Below are 18,218 nucleotides of genomic sequence, written 5' to 3' on the forward strand. Positions count from 1 at the left end.
GTTTTACCTCAGTTCTCTTCCCCATTTCACTGGGTGACTGGGGGAAGAAATAGGGGTTTGAGCAAGCGGCTACATGGTGCATGATTTCCATCTGGGCTTAAACTGTGACAGCAACCAACATTTAGGAATGTTTGAGCACTGGGTGAGGTAGAGTACCAGACCTAAGCATGTTTTGTCTCATTTTGGGTATTGCTACAGGAAAGGTGATTGGAGAGAGGGTCCTGCAGAGGTGGGGCAGCGCTGTCCTGAGCCAACTCCCTGCTCCGCCTTGAGACTTGTGCTCAATCCCTCCCCCCAGCTCACTTCCTGGAGAAGGGCTGGTTTTGCATGTGTGAACAAAAAAGCACAGAAAATCTAGTTTACATGAGACGTGTACCAGGTTAACTATAAAAGGGAGTGGGTTGGGCCCCCATCTCTCTCCCCCCACCTCTTTTTTCCCTTTCTCCTCTTTCTTCTCTTCGTCTGAACAACCCCAGCTCTCTCAGCCTGTCTTCATAGGAGAGGTACTCTAGCCCTCTGATCATCCTTGTGTCCCTCCTCTGGACTTGCTCCAACGGGTCTGTGGCTGCCTTAAGTTGGGAACTCCAGAGCTGGACACAGTACTGCAGTACTCAACTGAGTTTCAGGAAAGCCTGTACTCTTCCATTGCAGACTGAGCACCTGCTGGCCTCCAGCACTTGCTTTTTCAGGGTCTACTGCTATCTAACTTTGAAGGTTATTGATAATAAATGTTTGAGGGAGTGGTTGGGAAAAGAAAGGATCGTATTGGTTGTTAAAGGGAAGGAAATGTGCCCCCTTGGAAGCAGGAAAATTGTCTCTTCTTTCTTTGTGGCAGAGCAAGGAGAGGGATGCTCTGTTCTTCTGACCATACTTACTGCTTCTCTTTAGCACTTCAGCAACATCCATCAGTTCATGAGGATAGACTGGGTCTTGCTGTACTCTGCAGAGTCCTCCAGAAGATGGAAACTTTGTTAGTACAGAGGGAAAAGAAAGAGTGTCATCTGCAGCTGGGTAAATGCTACCACATTGCCTATACATAAGTAACAGTAGAAAGTCATTAAAACTAGCAAACAAAAAGCATAAGATTTAAAAATGCCCTCTTATTCGTTCAGCTTCCTCAAAGGTACCAAGCTGTCTCTGGTACTCTGTAACTCTGGAAGCCAGGTAGGAACAATAAATAACAGGGAATTTGTTAGAGGTGCTGTTGTAGTAGGACCTGCCTGACTGTGTTGAACTACTGATGTCAGAAGCCAGGCAGGAACGTGGATCTCCAGCTGTTCCCAGTAATTGTTTTCATTGCCTCTAGGGATCAGAAATGGGGCTTTTTCCAGCTCTGTCTTATGTGCTTGTACTAACAACAGAATTGTAGACTGCATTCATTCCTATTAAAGGTATAGTGACAGTTCCTAGCAGTTATAGAGCTGTGCTTCAAACACATTGTAATAGGGAAAGGTCCGAGATATACTGGAACGTGAAAAACTAGACACTGTTGCTAGCTCAACAAAAACCAATATTTATTACCAAAAGTTGGCCAAGAAAATGAACAAACCCAAAAGGGAGGAAGGAGGAGAGAAATAAGCCCCAGTTACCCAGCTGTTGCCCATAAAGTTATCTTACCTTGCCTATAATAGCCCATAGCAGAAGCTGCATCCTTGGGGAGTCAGTAAGCTCACTAACTGGCAGGCGTCCCTGCCAAAGGCAATGTTGTCCTTAGTGTAAAGTTAACTCTCTCTAAGAAAGCACTATCTGCTTTTTATACAATTAATTAAGTGGCCACAACCCCCCTAGGTGGGGCCAGCACCGCCCAGCCCCTCAGTCCCACCTCCCGGTTATGTAAGTGCACCTGTTCTACGCACACGTGAGAACTTCGGAAATCCTCTCATGCATGCGCCATATGTTTTGGGGAGTCTTTCTTAATTGAGTCTGGGGCCAAGCCTTCCTCCTCCTCCTCAATCTCTCCTTCAAGCGACCTTGGAGGATAACTAGCCAATCACAGAATACCAATTAAAACAGTTTCTACAAGAAGCTCTCTTCAAGGACAACTTTCCTGTTTATCAGTGCTTGTTTTCCCATAACTTGGCAGGGAAAGAGCAAAGCTTTCACAGGTGGCAGGGCCAAACACAGACCAAAAGTATCAGCATAAATTCACCCTGGTACACACATGCCTAATGTGTTTTGCTCATTTAGTCTAACATTGGCATTTCTATCCTAATCACCACCTTTAGCTAGTGAGCTGTGCAGGGTCAGAGTTAGTTCAGGTCTAACCAGCTTCTGTTTTGCCAAGTGGTGATATATCAGTTTCTATTAGTCCCAGAATAAAATTTCAATGGAAGTGGTACCTTTTAAATTCCTGTACACTACCTGATGCCTACCACACTACAGGTCACAGCTTTACCTGGGCCAGAACAAATTAAAACTCTATTCTAAGAAGGGAGATATTATTTTGTGCTTATACCACGTTCCAACAGTCTGTCCCAGCCTGTACTGGATTGTGCCAAAAGCTACTGGACTGTCTCTCTGAGGCAGAATTTCCCAGTATCTGCTAATCACACAAAGGAAGGAAAGACACAAAGAATGTTAGTTGGTTTTTATTTTAGTCTGAACTAAAACTATTCCTTAAAAAACCCAGAACACAAAACCGTGGATGGAATAGTTTTTCACAGTCATGATCTGATGCTGTATCACAACAGAAAGGGTAAGTAATAGCCCAGGTAATTAGAAGTTTTGCACCTTTATGAATTGGGGGAGGGGAGAAGAGATAACAGTTCCTTTGCTTCACATCCAGTCAGAAGGAGCATAACTAAGTGCAGGGCCTGCATTTAGACACTGCAGCATGACTTTAATAGGATCTTAGCCTGTAAGGCTCGTTTCCAGCATTTACTAAGTGCTTCTTGAATGCTACAGTCCTGACCACAGCAATGGAACCAAATCCCTTAGTGTCAGGATACTCTGCTCCTGTTGGCACTGAAAGATAAATTGAGAGGGATTGCAACAGAGCTGGCATAGCCCTGTGAACCCACTTATACTCATGGACAGTACTGGAGAGAGGAGGACGGTTCTGATTTGAGGTCAGTTGGACAGTAGGTCACTGCCGGTTTGACCAGAGATGTGACACAGACTGGCTTTCAGACTGAGATAAAGAAATAAGAGAAACACAGATCAAAAGTCACAGAGAGAAACCTCAGGTGTGCTGTTAGGAGTCCAGACCCACATTGAACTTGAACAGTATCACATTCATCTGCATGGCAAAAGTAGGGCCTAGCGCAGCAGCTCAAGGGGTTTAAGAAAACATGATCTTTAAAAATTTTAAGTGTTATGTTCATTTTTGTCTAGTGTTTGAAATGTTACACAACAAAGCACGATAAAGTGCCACATATGCCAGCAATGATAGAAAATCCAGGTACGTGTTTGCTCCAATATGCTTAAGTTCCCACTAACTGTTGTAATTCTTTCTTTGGTTTGGGGCATCTGTATTTGTTTTATTTCCTTTAAAGTGTCTGGAGGAACTGCTGCACTGACTGCGCTCAATCAAGTACCCAAAAATTTTATTTCTTTATTTGGTCCTTGACATTTTTCAGGTGGAATTTCAATTTCGCTTTCATGTAATGCTTCCCACACTGCTGCTGCTTCCTCCACCTTTTCATGGGAATCTCCTCCAATTAGAATATCATCTACATATTGGCATAGTTTCACATCTGAGGGGAGTGAGACTGTAAAAATTCAGCAAGTACATCGTGAGCAATTGTGGGCAAATGTTTTTATACCCCTGAGGGAGCCTGTTAAGAAAATCTAGAACTGGTGAGAAAATGACTGTTAAAAGAGCAAGCACAGGAAAAAAGAAAATAAGTGCAATTAAAAACAGTGCAGAAAGTAGTCCTGATATATCTCAAGGTGAAGACTGTGCTCAAAATGAAAAGATGCTTCTTCAGCCAAAAGTTGCAACATGCTCTACTGAGTCTGAAGTTTGTGAGGTGGGGCAAAAGGCTTGTGTGTGGGCTTTTGACAGCAAGGATAAAGACTTTAGTGTGGAGCACCATTCCCGCTGTCCTGATGGAGTCCAAGATCTTGAAAGTACATTTGTGGTGAATCCAGCACAGCTGCCCAGTCTTGAAGGTGGTGACTTAATGCAACAGGTTAAGAAGGGACCTATCTTTGAGATCCAAAATATGGAGAGTTTATTAAAAAGCCCAGTTCATACCTTCTCAAGTGATGATGTTCCCTCGGGTGATTCCAGGCCACAAAATTTGCTTTTCTTCAGGAAAGAGACTTCAAGTGCCTGTGCTTTGCAGGAGGACTCAAGTGTGAGCAGAAAGAGCATCAGACAGAAAACCAACAGAAAAATTAGAGTAATTAGGCAAAGAGTTGATTCTGATGAGGAGTATCTGCCAAAGACTGTGAAAATACCAGAGGCCAAAGATGAAGAACATCCTAAAAGAAGCACAACAAAGCATGATATGGTGCCACTTACGCTCTCATGTAAGTGGGAGACACCTTGCTAGGGGAGCTTGAGTAGAACCCCTGCCTTAAAGTTTGGGCAGAGAGGCCAGCTTCTGCTTCAGGTTTTCAGCGAGCTTGTCCATGAACTCAAAGGTGTTTAGGTAGTCAGAGCGTGTGACACTGGAGGGGGGGGAAACAAAAAACAGGCATTAGTTGTACGCTCTTAAGTGATCAAAGCAGGGGAAGACTGTTCAAAGAACTCTAAGTCTTGCCTCTAAACCCAAAAGAATTATCTCCTACTCATCAGTCTGTGTTCTTTTTTTTTCTGCCAAAAGGCTCCAGAGAAGAGGGTATACAGGTGATATCTGGCAGTTATGTAGGTTTTCTTCATTTATTAGGATGAAGGTAGGATCTGACCAATGTAGCTAGACTGTCATAAAAAAACAACTCTTAACAGTTCCTTCCTTACTTTTTTGCCCATTCATTTGGTACAATAACAGGGACCAAGCAGTCTGGACTAAGCTACTTTGGTCAGGGAGTGTCTCGTGTTCTGTTTGTACATCACTGAGTACAGTGAGTCCTGTTCTGAGGCAGACTCCTGTTCTTCACCATACTAAAATAACATTTGAGCAAATGCTGTTCAGAACCACTACGTAAAACAGCCTCCTTCAAGCATAGCTGGTTATTTCATACACTTACTTAGGTAGGCCTTTGATACAGGCAGCAAGGTCCTTTGTCATGAAGCCAGACTCGATGGTCTCAATGCAGACTTCTTCCAGGGCAGCTGCAAAGTTCTTGAGGCTAGTGTTGTTGTCCAGCTTAGCTCTGTGAGCAAGTCCTCTTGTCCAGGCGAAGATGGAGGCTGAGAGAGAACACTGGGTTATTCTATCCTTCTAGAACTCCCTGGAAATCGTTCTAAATCATCATGTGAAACAATAATTGGATTTTTTATATCAAAAAAACTGAAAATGGAGGAAAAATATAGAAAATCTGGTATGGGAAAGAGAACACTTATCTTCATCTAGGTATTCTTTGCCTTTTGTGCAGCTCTAAAAAAGAATAGACCCCAGAAAGTACTCACTGCCTCCAGTAATCTCTTCACATGTCATTTTATCTTTCTTTCTGACTTGGGTAGGAACAAAGTATGACATGTGGTAGGACTCTGTGGTTACATAGAACATTATCTTTCTGACAGAAGGGTGCAGTCTTCTTCCTCCTACTATATTACAGTCTGGTCTCTATGCAATTTTAAAGGATTCTTTCCCTTATGTCCCGTTCTAAAGTGCATTGACACTTTAAGTGTGTAGTTAAAGTCTGGGGTGTGGCTGGGTCTTTTGGAGCATCAGAAAGATGAGTAAAATAAAAAACAACCAGTCTAAACCTTAAGGCCCTTATGGCTATAAATCGCTTGCTGAAGAGTGAAAGCATGTCTCAAAGTCTAGGTTAGGTCTGGTTTATTCCTCACACTCACTCCATTCCAGCCTGATTTTGCTCCAGTTTCTGTAGAGGCCCAGAGGAGTTCACTATAGTGATGGATTGTGGTGGTGCATTCCCTTGCCCACCCCCTCAGGGCACACTGTGATCCAAGAAATGCTCAGTAGGCCTTGGCTTTAATGAACCATGCCTGGACTAAGCCCCTCTCAGGCTTATCAGAAACACTGTCTGTGGTGTATGTCTCAAACACCAATAACCAATGTCCATAGACCCAACCAAGGACTGTTGATATTAACATGCTGTGAGAAAGAACAAGAGTTGACTGGAGAAGGGGGGGCAGGTGGAGATAGGGCAGCACTTTTCTGTGAGAGAAACCACAACACAGTACAGCACAAGTGCAAGAATGAGTGGCAGGAAGTAGGCATGGTAGGATTGAGACCAAACACCTCCCTCTCTTTTCTCCTCTTCTTTAATTCTCTCTTTTCCTTTCTTTCTTTCATTCATCTTTCCCTCTTTAATTTCTCTCTTCTCTTTCATCCTATCCCTTTATCCAAAACCTACAGCTGTGTGCTTATATAGTATGTCAGGGACTAACATACCAATTTCCATGTCAAGTGTGTAATTCACTAATAAAACTTTATGATTGTTTGTGGACACTCTGACTTTTGTTGTTCCTTTCCACCAATGAGCACTTATGAATGTTAGATGCTTCCTTCCCATTAAGGGTGGATCATCACAGTCACCACTGAAGAAAAATGCATTATGAACTGCATTATTGCAGTTTCAGTGGTGCAATTCTCTGCAGAAAGGATGCAGATGTTCTCACTCTAAGCTTATTCTTTCATGTGTAGAGATCACTGAGGGGCAGTAAAAGGCAGCTCACCAATGGGGTTAGTGGAGGTTTCTTGGCCTTTCTGGTGCATGCGGTAGTGCCGAGTAACTGTGCCGTGAGCAGCTTCTGCTTCAACAGTCTTGCCGTCGGGGCAGATCAGCACACTGGTCATCATTCCCAGAGAACCATAGCCTACAGAATGATACAAGTTTAAAAAGTTCAGTGTCTCCTTTGGACAGCTCCATTAAATTCCCCTTAACCCCCCCATCCTACAGTACCCCTACATACTCCCAGCCTTGATGTGAGTATCCCTGAACAGCAAGTGCCGCTGCAACTAACTGGCTAATCATAACAGCTCATCTGATCAGGAAGTGCTGCTGAACCATGAGATAGAGATATACAGACATTCTGCACCATTTCAAGAAAATCAGTGTTCTTACCTAACTTGCTGGACAGATTTTTACCAAAAAGTACAGTAAAAGAAAAAGAATCATAAATAAGCAATGTTGGGCTGCTTATCTTCCCCACAGGGAAATAGGAAACAAAACTCCTTATCAAGAGCATTTGCTTTAGTGAAAGGAACAGGAGCTAGTGAAACTGGACATTCAGATCACTTCTAACTCTGTAGATTTCAGAGATGTGCATCTCTGAAAGCTTCTTTGTTTAGTAGTCCAACACACATCCTTGTTCTATGGGAGGCAGTTTAGTGGCATTACTTTATAAAGAGCATATCACGTAAAGCCACACATCTTGTCCTGTAGGATTCTGCATTTGTTTTGGCACCAGGCAGCTTGCTTATGTAGGATGCTGATCAAGCACTACAAGTCTATAAAGTTAAGTGGATCAATCTCTCTCTTTACACCTGACAGATTTTCTTAGTTATCGGCAGAGCACCTGCCAGTACACTCATCACCAGTCAGCAACAGTGTCCCAGCTGTCTGGATACCATCCATTAGAATAAGAAGCCTATCACTTATGTTGGTAGGAACTTCCCTCCTGTAAATAAATACACAGTCTACATTCAATAGATTTTCTTGTAAAAGTGAAATCAGAAAACTGACAGCCTGATATCTCCATGACTAGCCACAGGCTTGAAATGTAAGTTCTGAGACCCAAGACCACCTCCTGGGCCACAATAGAAGATGTGACAGAAAGTCCCAAGAGACTGCCACTGAGCCTACTTCAGTGTAGCACAGGAAGCATCTCATACCTTGTGCAACAGAGTCAGACTGCACATCCCCATCATAGTTCTTGCAGGCCCAGACAAAGCCTCCTTCAGATTTCAGGGCCTGAGCAACCATGTCATCAATGAGCCTATGCTCATACCATATCTTTTTGGCTTCAAACTTGGACTTATATTCTCTGGAAAACAGAAGACAGAACACCTTGCCATATAAACAGGGATTGCACAATTTGTGCATAGAGAGGGGCACAGAGATGAGTAAAAACAAAAACTAAAGTAAGTTTGCATTTTCTTTACTCTTTTTTCCCTTGTCTGCTTTGCTAAGCTACTGCAAGGCTGCTTCAGGACCACAGAGGCACCTACAGAGAATCTGACTCTAATGGAAAGGATAAACACCACAGCCATAGTTAGCAGAGCTTTAAATATTGAGTACTGTGCCTTGCAGGACAAGGGAGACCATGACAGAGAAGGCATCCCCTCCCTCCTGAAGTGCTGCTGAATGTTTTAAAATGCAACTCCCAAGGCTGGAGGGGATGTTCCTGCTGCAGACTTATACAGTAGAGGGTACACAACTAGTTACCTGTCATAGATATCTTGGAAGATGTCTTTAAAGCGGCCATCATATCTCTTCAGAATGGTGTTCTTGGTGCTCATGTAGAGGGGCCAGCCTTTAGACAGTGCCATTTGGAAGGAACTGTGGGCAAAATCCTTGATAGACTGGTCAAGATTGTACATTCCCATGGCTACACCGCCACAGCCTGTTAGTGGAGGAAGAACAGATAGGAATCAACTAGATTTAGTTTTGATTAAGAACTTGACATTCTCCCCTAGAATACTCTGGCTGGCTGGCAGGCTGGTGGTATCCCCAAATGTCTTGATCTAGTTCTCAATTTAAAGGCTGATTCTTCCAAGAGAAGATTCTCTTTGCACTATCAGCTCAAAGCTCCAGCAGTCCTGTGACACATGGATAGGAAGGTGGTTTTGTTTTACAGCTAAGTACATCTTAATACTGTGATCTAATCCCCGTAAGAAGTTTCTTCCTACTCCTAAGCAGCCTAAGCAGCAAAACTGTGACAGAAGTGAGTGTGCTTGAACTCCTGCTAACCATCTAAGCAATACAGTATTTTTCTATCAAAGCAGCAGGCAGCAGCTTGGAGCAGGGGATCTCAGTCAAAGCCAGAAACGGATTTGCTCTCATCTTAAATGCTTTGACTGCAGAACTAACTCCAGCAGTCAAAGACTGCTTTGCCTAGCTCAGGTAAACAAGCTGCCACATGCATTCCTGCATCTTTTCAGCACGTGTCTGGCCTACCATGCAGCTTCGTTTCACCTGCTCAGGCTCACTTCCAGCAAGTTGTGGGAAGAATGTGCCAGTCATGTGGGTGCTTGGGCAAGTCCTGAGAAGGCTCTGAAGAACTATCAACACTCACGTGACTTGGATTGTTAATGCAGATGTGTTAGAAGCATGAATGGAAGTGCCTTGAACTTGCAGCCCAGCTCACCTGGGAGAAAGCAGTATTCAGATCATGGAAGAGGCTGATTTTGGGTGAGAGAAGGGTCATGAAAAAGCTTTGCCACCTTCAGAGCACAGCTCTGTGTTTCTAATGAAAAGCAGATACTGTGCACTTAGTTTTAAGCAACTCACTACCACCACCCCTGTAGTTTTTGTACAGTGCCTGTATCAGGGACCTTTGCTCTGGAAACACACAATTTTTTTTTTTAATACCCTCTCCTAATATTCACTTGTCCTTACCTCCAGATGCTTATTACTACATGAACATACATGCAGAATGAAGACGGGAAGCTAGATGAGGTTTATTTGCTTGCCAAGACAGCAAGGTCATTTAAAGTTGATATTGGCAGAGAATGAAATTCCTGTTGTTACCAGTGAAAATACATGTTGTCCCCATGCCTCTTCTAGTGAGTCAAGGATGGAATAGGGTCTGATCAGCTACAGAGACTGTGTCCTCTGAAGCCATGTTTTCATGGTTGCTAGATGACAGCTATTAAGTTTTATTCAAATAGTTATTTCCATATAGGTAAAAAATATTCCTCATTGCAATCATACAATCCTACTGCCTACTAAAATCTCTTGATTCAGTATCAATGTTGCACATATTAGCATAGTAATAAGACAAGCTTCCCTTATGCACTGTAGAAGTATGGTGGCACAACAGTTATCTGTGGGGAGGGCAGTTCCCCAGAGCAACAGAAGCAATCTGCCATCTTTGCACTTCCTTGCTTTCTGCTTGCTGATGCAAAGCAGAGCAGCAATTCAGACTGGCAGCTGGATGGCCAGACATCTCCAGTACAAGCTCACCAGTTACCTAGCAAATGAAAACAAATTAGGACTGGCAGTTAAGCAGGTGAACTCCAAATAAAAGGCTGTGCAACAAGAGACAGTAGAGATTTAGGCTCTTATGAGGAAGAATGCCAGAGAAATCAAATATTACAAGAGCGTCATATGTCAGTCTCGGTATCTGTTTGCCAAACAAATTGCACACAAACCAGGATTCTGTGGACGTAAGTTTTTTTGTAGCTAAACAAACACAAGTAACCCAACACTCACACATAGGTCACCATGGCTACAAATACTGAACTCTTTGATCACTGATAGACAAGAGAGAGAACTTGTGTGATGTTTTCCTGAACCCTGCCCCTGGGGAAAACAGCCTGAGTTCTGGCAGCATGTGTGTAATTGTTTCCATGCAACAAAGCCCAGCAATGTCAGGACTCCTCCTGAGCCTAGGAACCTGTATATAACCCACACAGTCATACAGACAGGAGGGACACCAAAACGTTTGGGACTGTATCTTTTAAAACACTTAGAACCTACTCCTTCCCACCTTGCAGGCTAAGTGTTAGTTCTCATTTTTATTAAGAGGAAAAAAAAGAAAAAAAAAAAAAGACTGCTTCATAAAGAAGGGCAAAAACTGTGAAGGTAGATAGAGACCAGTAAGACAAACTAAACCCAGAAAGAGTTATACCCGAATTGTTCTTAAATATATCTCCCCTTTGGTCAAGCCACGTTTACACAGCAAGTTTCCCTCTGATCAGAGAGAAAAACATAGATGCTGCTACCAGAGTTATCATACAAAGAGCATGACAGGTGGCCAGTCTAGTATGATTGTGTGTTTGATATGCCTCTTTGGTCCCAGGAAGATTTCAAGAAACCTTCAGTACTTGAGAGATAAATGAAGGTGGTGTAAACTTTCTCCCCCGCTCTACCTCAAAATCATATTTTACCATCAAATAGCTCTAACTGACAATTCAAGGTTGAATTAAACCCAAAATCAGTTTTAATCACTACTTAGAGAAAATACCTACTTTCAAAGTTATGGACCAGATATGTGACTGGTTTGCCTCCATCTGTGGGAGTGTAGGTCATCTCTACTTTTCCAGGCCCAGGAACCACAAAATCAGTTGCTCTGTACTGTTAAAAAAAATAAAACTGCCATGATGATTTCATCTATCAGAAAGAGAGAAACATAAAAGACAACCTTCATTTGGGAGGGCAGGGTGCAGAAAAACAGTTGTATTAAAAAAACCATTAAGTAGACTCTTTATTCAGCCATGTGGTCATTGGATTATTATACTAAGGGATTAGAAAGACAAGTAGACTCATAGAATTATTTAGGTTGGAAAAGACTCTTAAGATCAAGTCCAACAGTTAACCTAGCACTGCCACGTGCACCACTAAACCATGTCCCTAAGTAGTCAAGAGTCTGCCAGTTTCAGGAGGCATCCTCCCCTTTAAGGGAAAAAGCTCACAAATTCTTGGGTCCCATCAATGGGCAGAGGATGTACTTTTGCAGATGCACTGATGTTTTAAAGTGCAAAGACTGTTGTGTGGATGGTGAGTAGAATGGCTCCTTCCTCTCTCCCTGCCTCAAAAACAACCACTCATATCACAACTACTGATCTCATAAATAAGGGGGACTCATAGATCATACAAGATGACATCTGAAACCTGTAGTACAAGTTCTTTGAATTCCATACATGGATACACATTTTGGTCCTCTGAGATACACAGAATCAGAAGAGCAAACATGTATTTCAAGTTTTTAAATATCTCCTTTTCCCAGTTGTCCTGAACAGTACTATTTGAAATTTGTTATCCTTTTTTCCATGTTGTTTCCCTCCTATCAAGGGAACATGTTCCCTGAGCTGTTCTGAAGTTAAGGAAGTGTCTCATATGTCCTTTATAAGTTCTTATATCATCCCTTTCACTTTAATCTCATTCTTTGGCAGAGTTTCAATCCTTCCCCTTTAATCCACTGTTTCCTATTATTATTTTGACCTTCTCAGTTATTCAGTACTGTTAAGGATGTTTAATCCCATTCTTTTCTAGTGTCAAGGTTTTTCAATTATTTTCCTCTTTATTTATTACTTTACCTTCCCATCCCAGGTAATTTTGTGACTTGTGGGTTTACTCATCCATTTAAGCACTTGACTCTTTTAGAAGATTTTTCTTTTGTCATGCTTGGCTGTTTTACAGCATATCATTACCTATGGAGAACAGTATGATTGATTCTTGTCCTCTAGCCTACCCAAAGGGCACATCACTGAGTGCCATGCTAGGGCTTTCCATGGCTTTGTACTACCTCTGGCAGGAGAGCTCTGATAAAGGCTGTTTTCCTACTTCTGTACCACATTCCAATGTACTCACTATGGATACCAACTCTGCAGGAGTGCTGTAAAAGTTAAGCAGCAGATCCCAGTTAAAAAATATAAAAAACCCAAACCCACATCCCTATACAGAAGGCAATTTTGCTCACTTCTAAAAATCACTCTCTTGGGTTCATTTTTGCTGTGAGCAACATCTGGCACCAGAAAGTCCTGAGAAGTAAGAAGATGGGCAGTGTAAAGGATATTTTCTCACAACATTGTTGTGTAGGGAATAGGGTTCTGCAGAGATGAACAATAATTCAGAGGAGTTATATACCCTGTATCTAAGTACAGATCTATCCAATCCAATCCAGGCCTCTGAATGCTGTTTATACAGTGACACTATCTAAGGAAGAGAGGCACGAACCAGGCTCTCCCACACTTTGCCGGGTGCAGTACTAACGAAGTGCTAGCAAGTACCTGCTCCCAAGTGGAGTGCAAGGGACAGAGCAGGAGCACAGGGATGTCTAAGTCTGTAGGTCTACAGAGTAAAGAGTAAGGCTGGTAAAATAAAAAGAGAGGTAAGCACTGAAGTGACTCACTTGATCCCCATAGGCATGACGGCCAATGACAATGGGTTTCACCCATCCTGACACCAGCCGGGGAATGTTCTTGCAGATAATGGCCTCCCTGAAAACTGTGCCTCCCAGGATGTTTCTGATTGTCCCATTGGGAGACTTCCACATCTGCTTCAACTTGAACTCCTCCACTCTCTTCTCATCAGGAGTGATGGTTGCACACTTGATGCCAACATTGTATTTCTTTATGGCTTCAGCAGCTTCCATGGTTACTTTATCATTTGTAGCATCACGATGCTCAATGCCCAAGTCATAGCTGTAACAAACCCACAAAGATGGTCAGAACTGCCCAGGACATTTGTTTATGTCCAACAGGATAGAAATCAGACCTCATACGTGCTTATGAGTGTAGTTCCAGCATTCTGTCATAACTGAAGTTGTCCCTCTTCCAGTTCAAATGCTGCTGGACTGGAAGAAAACATGGACTTATACAGTGACACTTCTGCTGCTGGTAGAGAAGGTTAGAGAAAGGAGAGTTTCAGTTTACAGCTGAAGTTCTCTGCCAGCATGGCACAGTGTCTCCTCTGGCCTTCCCTTTTGAGCTTTCTGCAATGGCAGCTTTCAGTCTAGGAATCTAATAGTACGGAGCAGCACAATCCCCAGATGAATATGGGCCTTTGTTTCAAACCTCTTGTGCTGAGGGTTCTGGGTTATTTCATGTACTGAGCACATGAAGCTACAATTGGCTTAAAAGCTGCTTTGACAATGGACCCACAATCCTACTCTGGCAGAAAAATGGCCAATGTTCCCCTCAAGCAGTCAGAGAAAGCACATTTCCCTTACTCACTGTTTTAATAGCTTTGGGAAAACAATGGGTGCCCAGCATGGGACAGCCCTGAACATGGCCAGCTGTACATAAATGTAGCCCTTGTGCTGCCTCAGCCAGGGGTTTGCTTTCCCTCCTCCCACCCCTCTTTGAAAAGGGATGCTCTCCAGACTGTGGGCATGTATTATACTGCTGGTTTCTGTTTGCCTGGTTCTCAACACCAGCAAGCAGAAAGCCTGATGTAGGTGGTATACAAATGACTCCAGTAGCAGGGGAAGAGGTCAGACTTGTGGGTTTAATTATGGTAGATACCATAGAAGGTATGTCTGTCCACGTGGCTAGGAGAAATGTAGCTGGATGCTTCTCTAATAGTTATAGCCTGGTGGCTAGAAAGGGAAGAGAATATTTGACCTTCTTGGCGAGATGCTGTAGATAGCATGCTCTTTTGGCAGTACCAGCTGCTAGTATTTGTTTTTTCCAGAAGCGAGTGCAGAAGCACAGCACAGGCTCAGGAATAATTGCAACAATTAGCTCACTGTCAACAGCAGAGGTCAAGCTTACAGGCATCAGGGCAGAGTCTATGCCCTACAAGCACCCTTTTGTCCTCTGGGCAGACCTTCAAACAGGTATGGCAAGCAGCCATAAGCCTGCTCAGGGTCCACAGGCCAGGCTGCAGGTCATGGAGTGCCTGAAACACCGCATGTTTCTAACTGTTTAGGCTGTAGGGAGTCACATAGACTGCCCAGGTGCTGGGAAGCCAAGGTACAGGAGATAAAATACAGGTGCTGGGAAGCCAAGGTACAGGAGATAAAATACAGGCCATGTCTGTGAGAGACCTTCTTAGAGGTACAGTACAGGAAAAAAACTAACAATTAAGCATTCACTGCTTACTGCTGTGAGGAACCCCAGAGGGGCCGCTCTCAGCACCATCAGCCTAATGACACATGCAAACTGCAGCACAAAGTAGCCATGTGTCACAAAGAGCCATTACCTGTGCAAATCCAGATCTACATAAGGAAAAATCAGCTTTTCTTTAATCAGTTCCCAGATGACCCGTGTCATTTCATCTCCTTGCATCTCCACAACGGAGCCTCCATGGATTTTTTTAGACATCTTGAGCTGCAATAGACATAAAAAAGCCCAACCTAAGTCAAAACCTACCAATTCCTGCATTTTAACAACACAGCTAGGAGAGGCACCAACATAGCATACAAGTTCTCTCCCAAAGTCTTGAAGATAACCACAGTTTGTCTCTAGTTTCATGCTAACTGGTATTTTTCTTAGAGCCCCAGATCCTAGAAGATCTGTGAGGATAAAAAGGTTAATATCTGAGAATTAAGGGCATGTGCTTTAATTATGGTTGTACAAAAGAATTCAAAAGCATGAACAAATTTCCCCCCCAATTTCCACATAAATAAATGAGCTTTGTTTATTTTAGATTTCACAAGTTCTAGTCCAGTTCCCTGTTTCTCCACCTTTTTCTGAAAAACAGGAGTTAACAGACATGATTACAATGACACCTCATATTGCTGGCACTATGAGGATTAATATATTGTCAGCTTCTTTATTAGCTTCCTCCTCCAGGAAGGAAGGAAACAGGTAGAAAAATCCCAAGGCTAAACATCAAGAGTACTTTCTAGTGGCAAACTTTATTTCTACTGTTAAAATAAATACTGGACAGATTTGTTTTGGTGTAGGGAACAGAGGTTTCCCAAGATATTTGTGAAAAAAGCCTCAAAAAAATAAACTTGAACTCTGCTCTACTATTTGCACTTTGTTCTTTGTCAAAAAACCCACCAGCCACTGAACTGCTCTAACACAGTTCCCTGCTCTCCAACAGCCACAGTTTCTCTGTTCTCAGCTCAGATTATGCAAGAGCAATGACTTGGCAAGCTCCCCTTCCAAGATAGTCCTGTTCTTGTGTGCAGCTGTGGGGACACTACAGTGAGATACCAAGCCCTTGTGCCTCAGGTTGCAGTTTCACAGATACGAAGGGCCATGAATGATTTGACCCAGAATGAAGGGCCCTACTGTCCACTGAATCTGTTCATCTAGACAAAGTTATTCAGAGGTGTGAAGTTTGCAGTGCAAGTGCCCCAAGTTACAAGCATGTGGGGAGATTACTTCTAGGTTCAAATTTTCCCTTTTCTTTTATTTTTTTTTTTAAATTAAACCAACTTGTGCTGTACTTCCAAAATCCAATCCATTATACATTTTCAGTCTGGCAAGAGAATAAACTTTCTAAGCTATGTTCAGAGGATCAAGCTTTTCCAAATCTCTTAAGGAGTGAAAATCTAAAAAGAAAAAAAAATGTAAATGAGGTCATGGTACTGAGAATCAATTTACTATAAGCACTTAAATTTGAAAGATAAACTACATTAGGCATTTCTATCCCAAACAAAGACAGTATCTTGGCTTATATTAGGCCTCTCTAGTCCTCGTAGAAAACTTGAGTTTCATATGACCACACTCTGCCTGAACTCAATTTATTTATGCAAGTATTTTGGGCCCAATTTTAAATTGTTACTACCTAAATAAGGACTGTATCACACTCCATGGCCTAGGCACAGAATTGCTACTCAGGAGACTTCAATTTTACTTTTGGCATTTAGTCTGAGAAACAGTCTGATTCATTTAAGTAAAAATGTAGACAGACACCAACCCACCATCACTTGTTTTGTGGTTTGGTTCTACTTAACTGAGGCAAATCAGAGTATGTCAGTCACAGCAATAGGTTTTGCAAAGCTGGCTTCAGAAGCATATGATGCTGCTGTCACACGGAGAGCACAAAGGCAGTCGACACACCTCCACTGAGATACATCTGCACTGATACGTGGAAACAGCAGCTTCTTCAACGTCTCTGACAGCATCCAACACTTTTATCTGATCATGGCCCTGGTACTTTTCCCCTCCTCAGACAGCAACGTCCCCAGTTTCTCCATGAACAAGGGGCAGCACTGCAGTAGCATCCCTCTCCTGCACACCAGAGCCAACATGCCAAGAGGCTCTCTAGAGAGCACACATTCCTTGGAGTTCAGCTCTGTCACTCTTCCCCTTTGATTTTATACTGAACCAGCAAGTTCTTTCTCCTACAGCAACCCTCCTTTAAATATGCTTGACCCCGGCAAGTAGCCAAGGCAGCTTTAAGGAAACTGTGCATTTCCAAATACTCCTTGGTCCTAAAGAAGGGCTCAGGGCCTACAGGCAATAATTCACTATTGCAACAAGTCCTTGACTGCGGCTTACAGACGCTCCGCTCGAAGGAGGTTCACTCGCTGTCACCAACACAGACCTCGCCTGTTTCTCGGCCGCACCGCCCCTTCCCCGCCCGCAACCCGGCCCAGCTCTGCCAAGGCGATCTCCCGGCACAGCGGGATGTGCCCTCCGGGCTGAGGCTGCGATCCCGGCCCCGGCCCCGCCCGGGCACGGCTGTGAGGGGACACGCGAGGGGCTCCGTGCCCGGCCCGCGCTGGGGACACCACGGACTGCCCGGAGAGCCAGGGACAGCGGCAGGAGACACCCAGCCCAGCCCGGGCCGGGCCGGGAGCCGATCCCGGGGTGCAGCACCCGCAGCTCCCGGGGCACCTCCAGCTACACTCGGGGCGGGCGGGGCGCGGCCTCGGGGGTCCCACCCGGACCGCCTGAAAGAAGCCCTTAAACACACACACAAACCCGCCCCTCGAGGCCCCACTGCGGGGCGGGGGAAGGACAAAGGGTGCGGTGCGGCCGCGGGGCCCTGCGGCGGTGCGGATCCCCGTTACCTGCGGCGGTGGCAGTGCCGTTCCCAGTCCCGGTCCGTTCCCAGCGCGGGGCTGTCGCGATGCGGGTCCGGGCCGTGCGCGGGGCCCTTTATGCGGCCCCGCCCCGCCCCTGCCCCGCGGCGCCCCCTGGCGGCCACACCCGGCTCGGCCCCTCCCCTTGACGGGGCGCGCGCCCGCCAGGGGGCGCTATGTTGGCTCAGGCCCGCCCGGGCCCCGCGCGCAGGTGCCCTCGCGCCAGGGGCCCGCGGCAGCACGGACCGCGCCGCCGCCGTTCCGGGCCGCGCCCGTTCCGCGCTCTCCCGCCGCCCGGGCAGTTCCGCAGCCCCGGGCCGCGCGTGCCCACAGCCGTATCCACCCCGCGGCCCCGCAGCAGCCGCACCGCCCGCCCTGAGGGGCCGCGACGGGGAGCGGGACCGGGCAGGAATCCCGGGGAGAGGGTGGAATAGAACGGAATATTAAAGATACATATAATATGTTATGATTTCCCGGGGGTCACGCGAGCTCTCCCCGCTTCCAGCGGCTCCCGAGGTGGGGCGGGGGGCGGAGCGCGGGGCCGGGC

General features: G+C 44.8%; 1 protein-coding gene across 1 annotated transcript; it reads right to left on the bottom strand.

Annotated features, from left to right (window-relative positions):
- Positions 1–2,572: 2,572 nt before the first annotated feature.
- IDH1 (isocitrate dehydrogenase (NADP(+)) 1) lies at positions 2,573–17,790 on the bottom strand. The gene is made up of 9 exons (XM_064660686.1): positions 17,660–17,790; positions 14,890–15,017; positions 13,097–13,388; positions 11,214–11,319; positions 8,467–8,644; positions 7,914–8,065; positions 6,755–6,895; positions 5,137–5,299; positions 2,573–4,617 (listed from the first exon to the last, which is right to left on the bottom strand). Exons 2-9 carry the CDS (start codon positions 15,009–15,011, stop codon positions 4,524–4,526), a joined length of 1,248 nt encoding a protein of 415 aa, XP_064516756.1. The 5' UTR covers positions 15,012–15,017; positions 17,660–17,790; the 3' UTR covers positions 2,573–4,523.
- Positions 17,791–18,218: the final 428 nt, after the last annotated feature.

Source organism: Pseudopipra pipra, chromosome 7 (assembly GCF_036250125.1).
Source record: "Pseudopipra pipra isolate bDixPip1 chromosome 7, bDixPip1.hap1, whole genome shotgun sequence".
NCBI classification, from domain to species: domain Eukaryota; kingdom Metazoa; phylum Chordata; class Aves; order Passeriformes; family Pipridae; genus Pseudopipra; species Pseudopipra pipra.

Coding starts and splice junctions, on each gene's coding strand:
- IDH1 (XM_064660686.1), bottom strand. CDS start 15,011: ATGTCTAAAAAAATCCATGGAGGCTCCGTTGTGGAGATGCAAGGAGAT. Junction 13,389..14,889: donor GTAGATCTGGATTTGCACAG/GTAATGGCTCTT, acceptor GGTTTGTTACAG/CTATGACTTGGGCATTGAGC. Junction 5,300..6,754: donor AACCTCCACTAACCCCATTG/GTGAGCTGCCTT, acceptor GTTCTCTCTCAG/CCTCCATCTTCGCCTGGACA.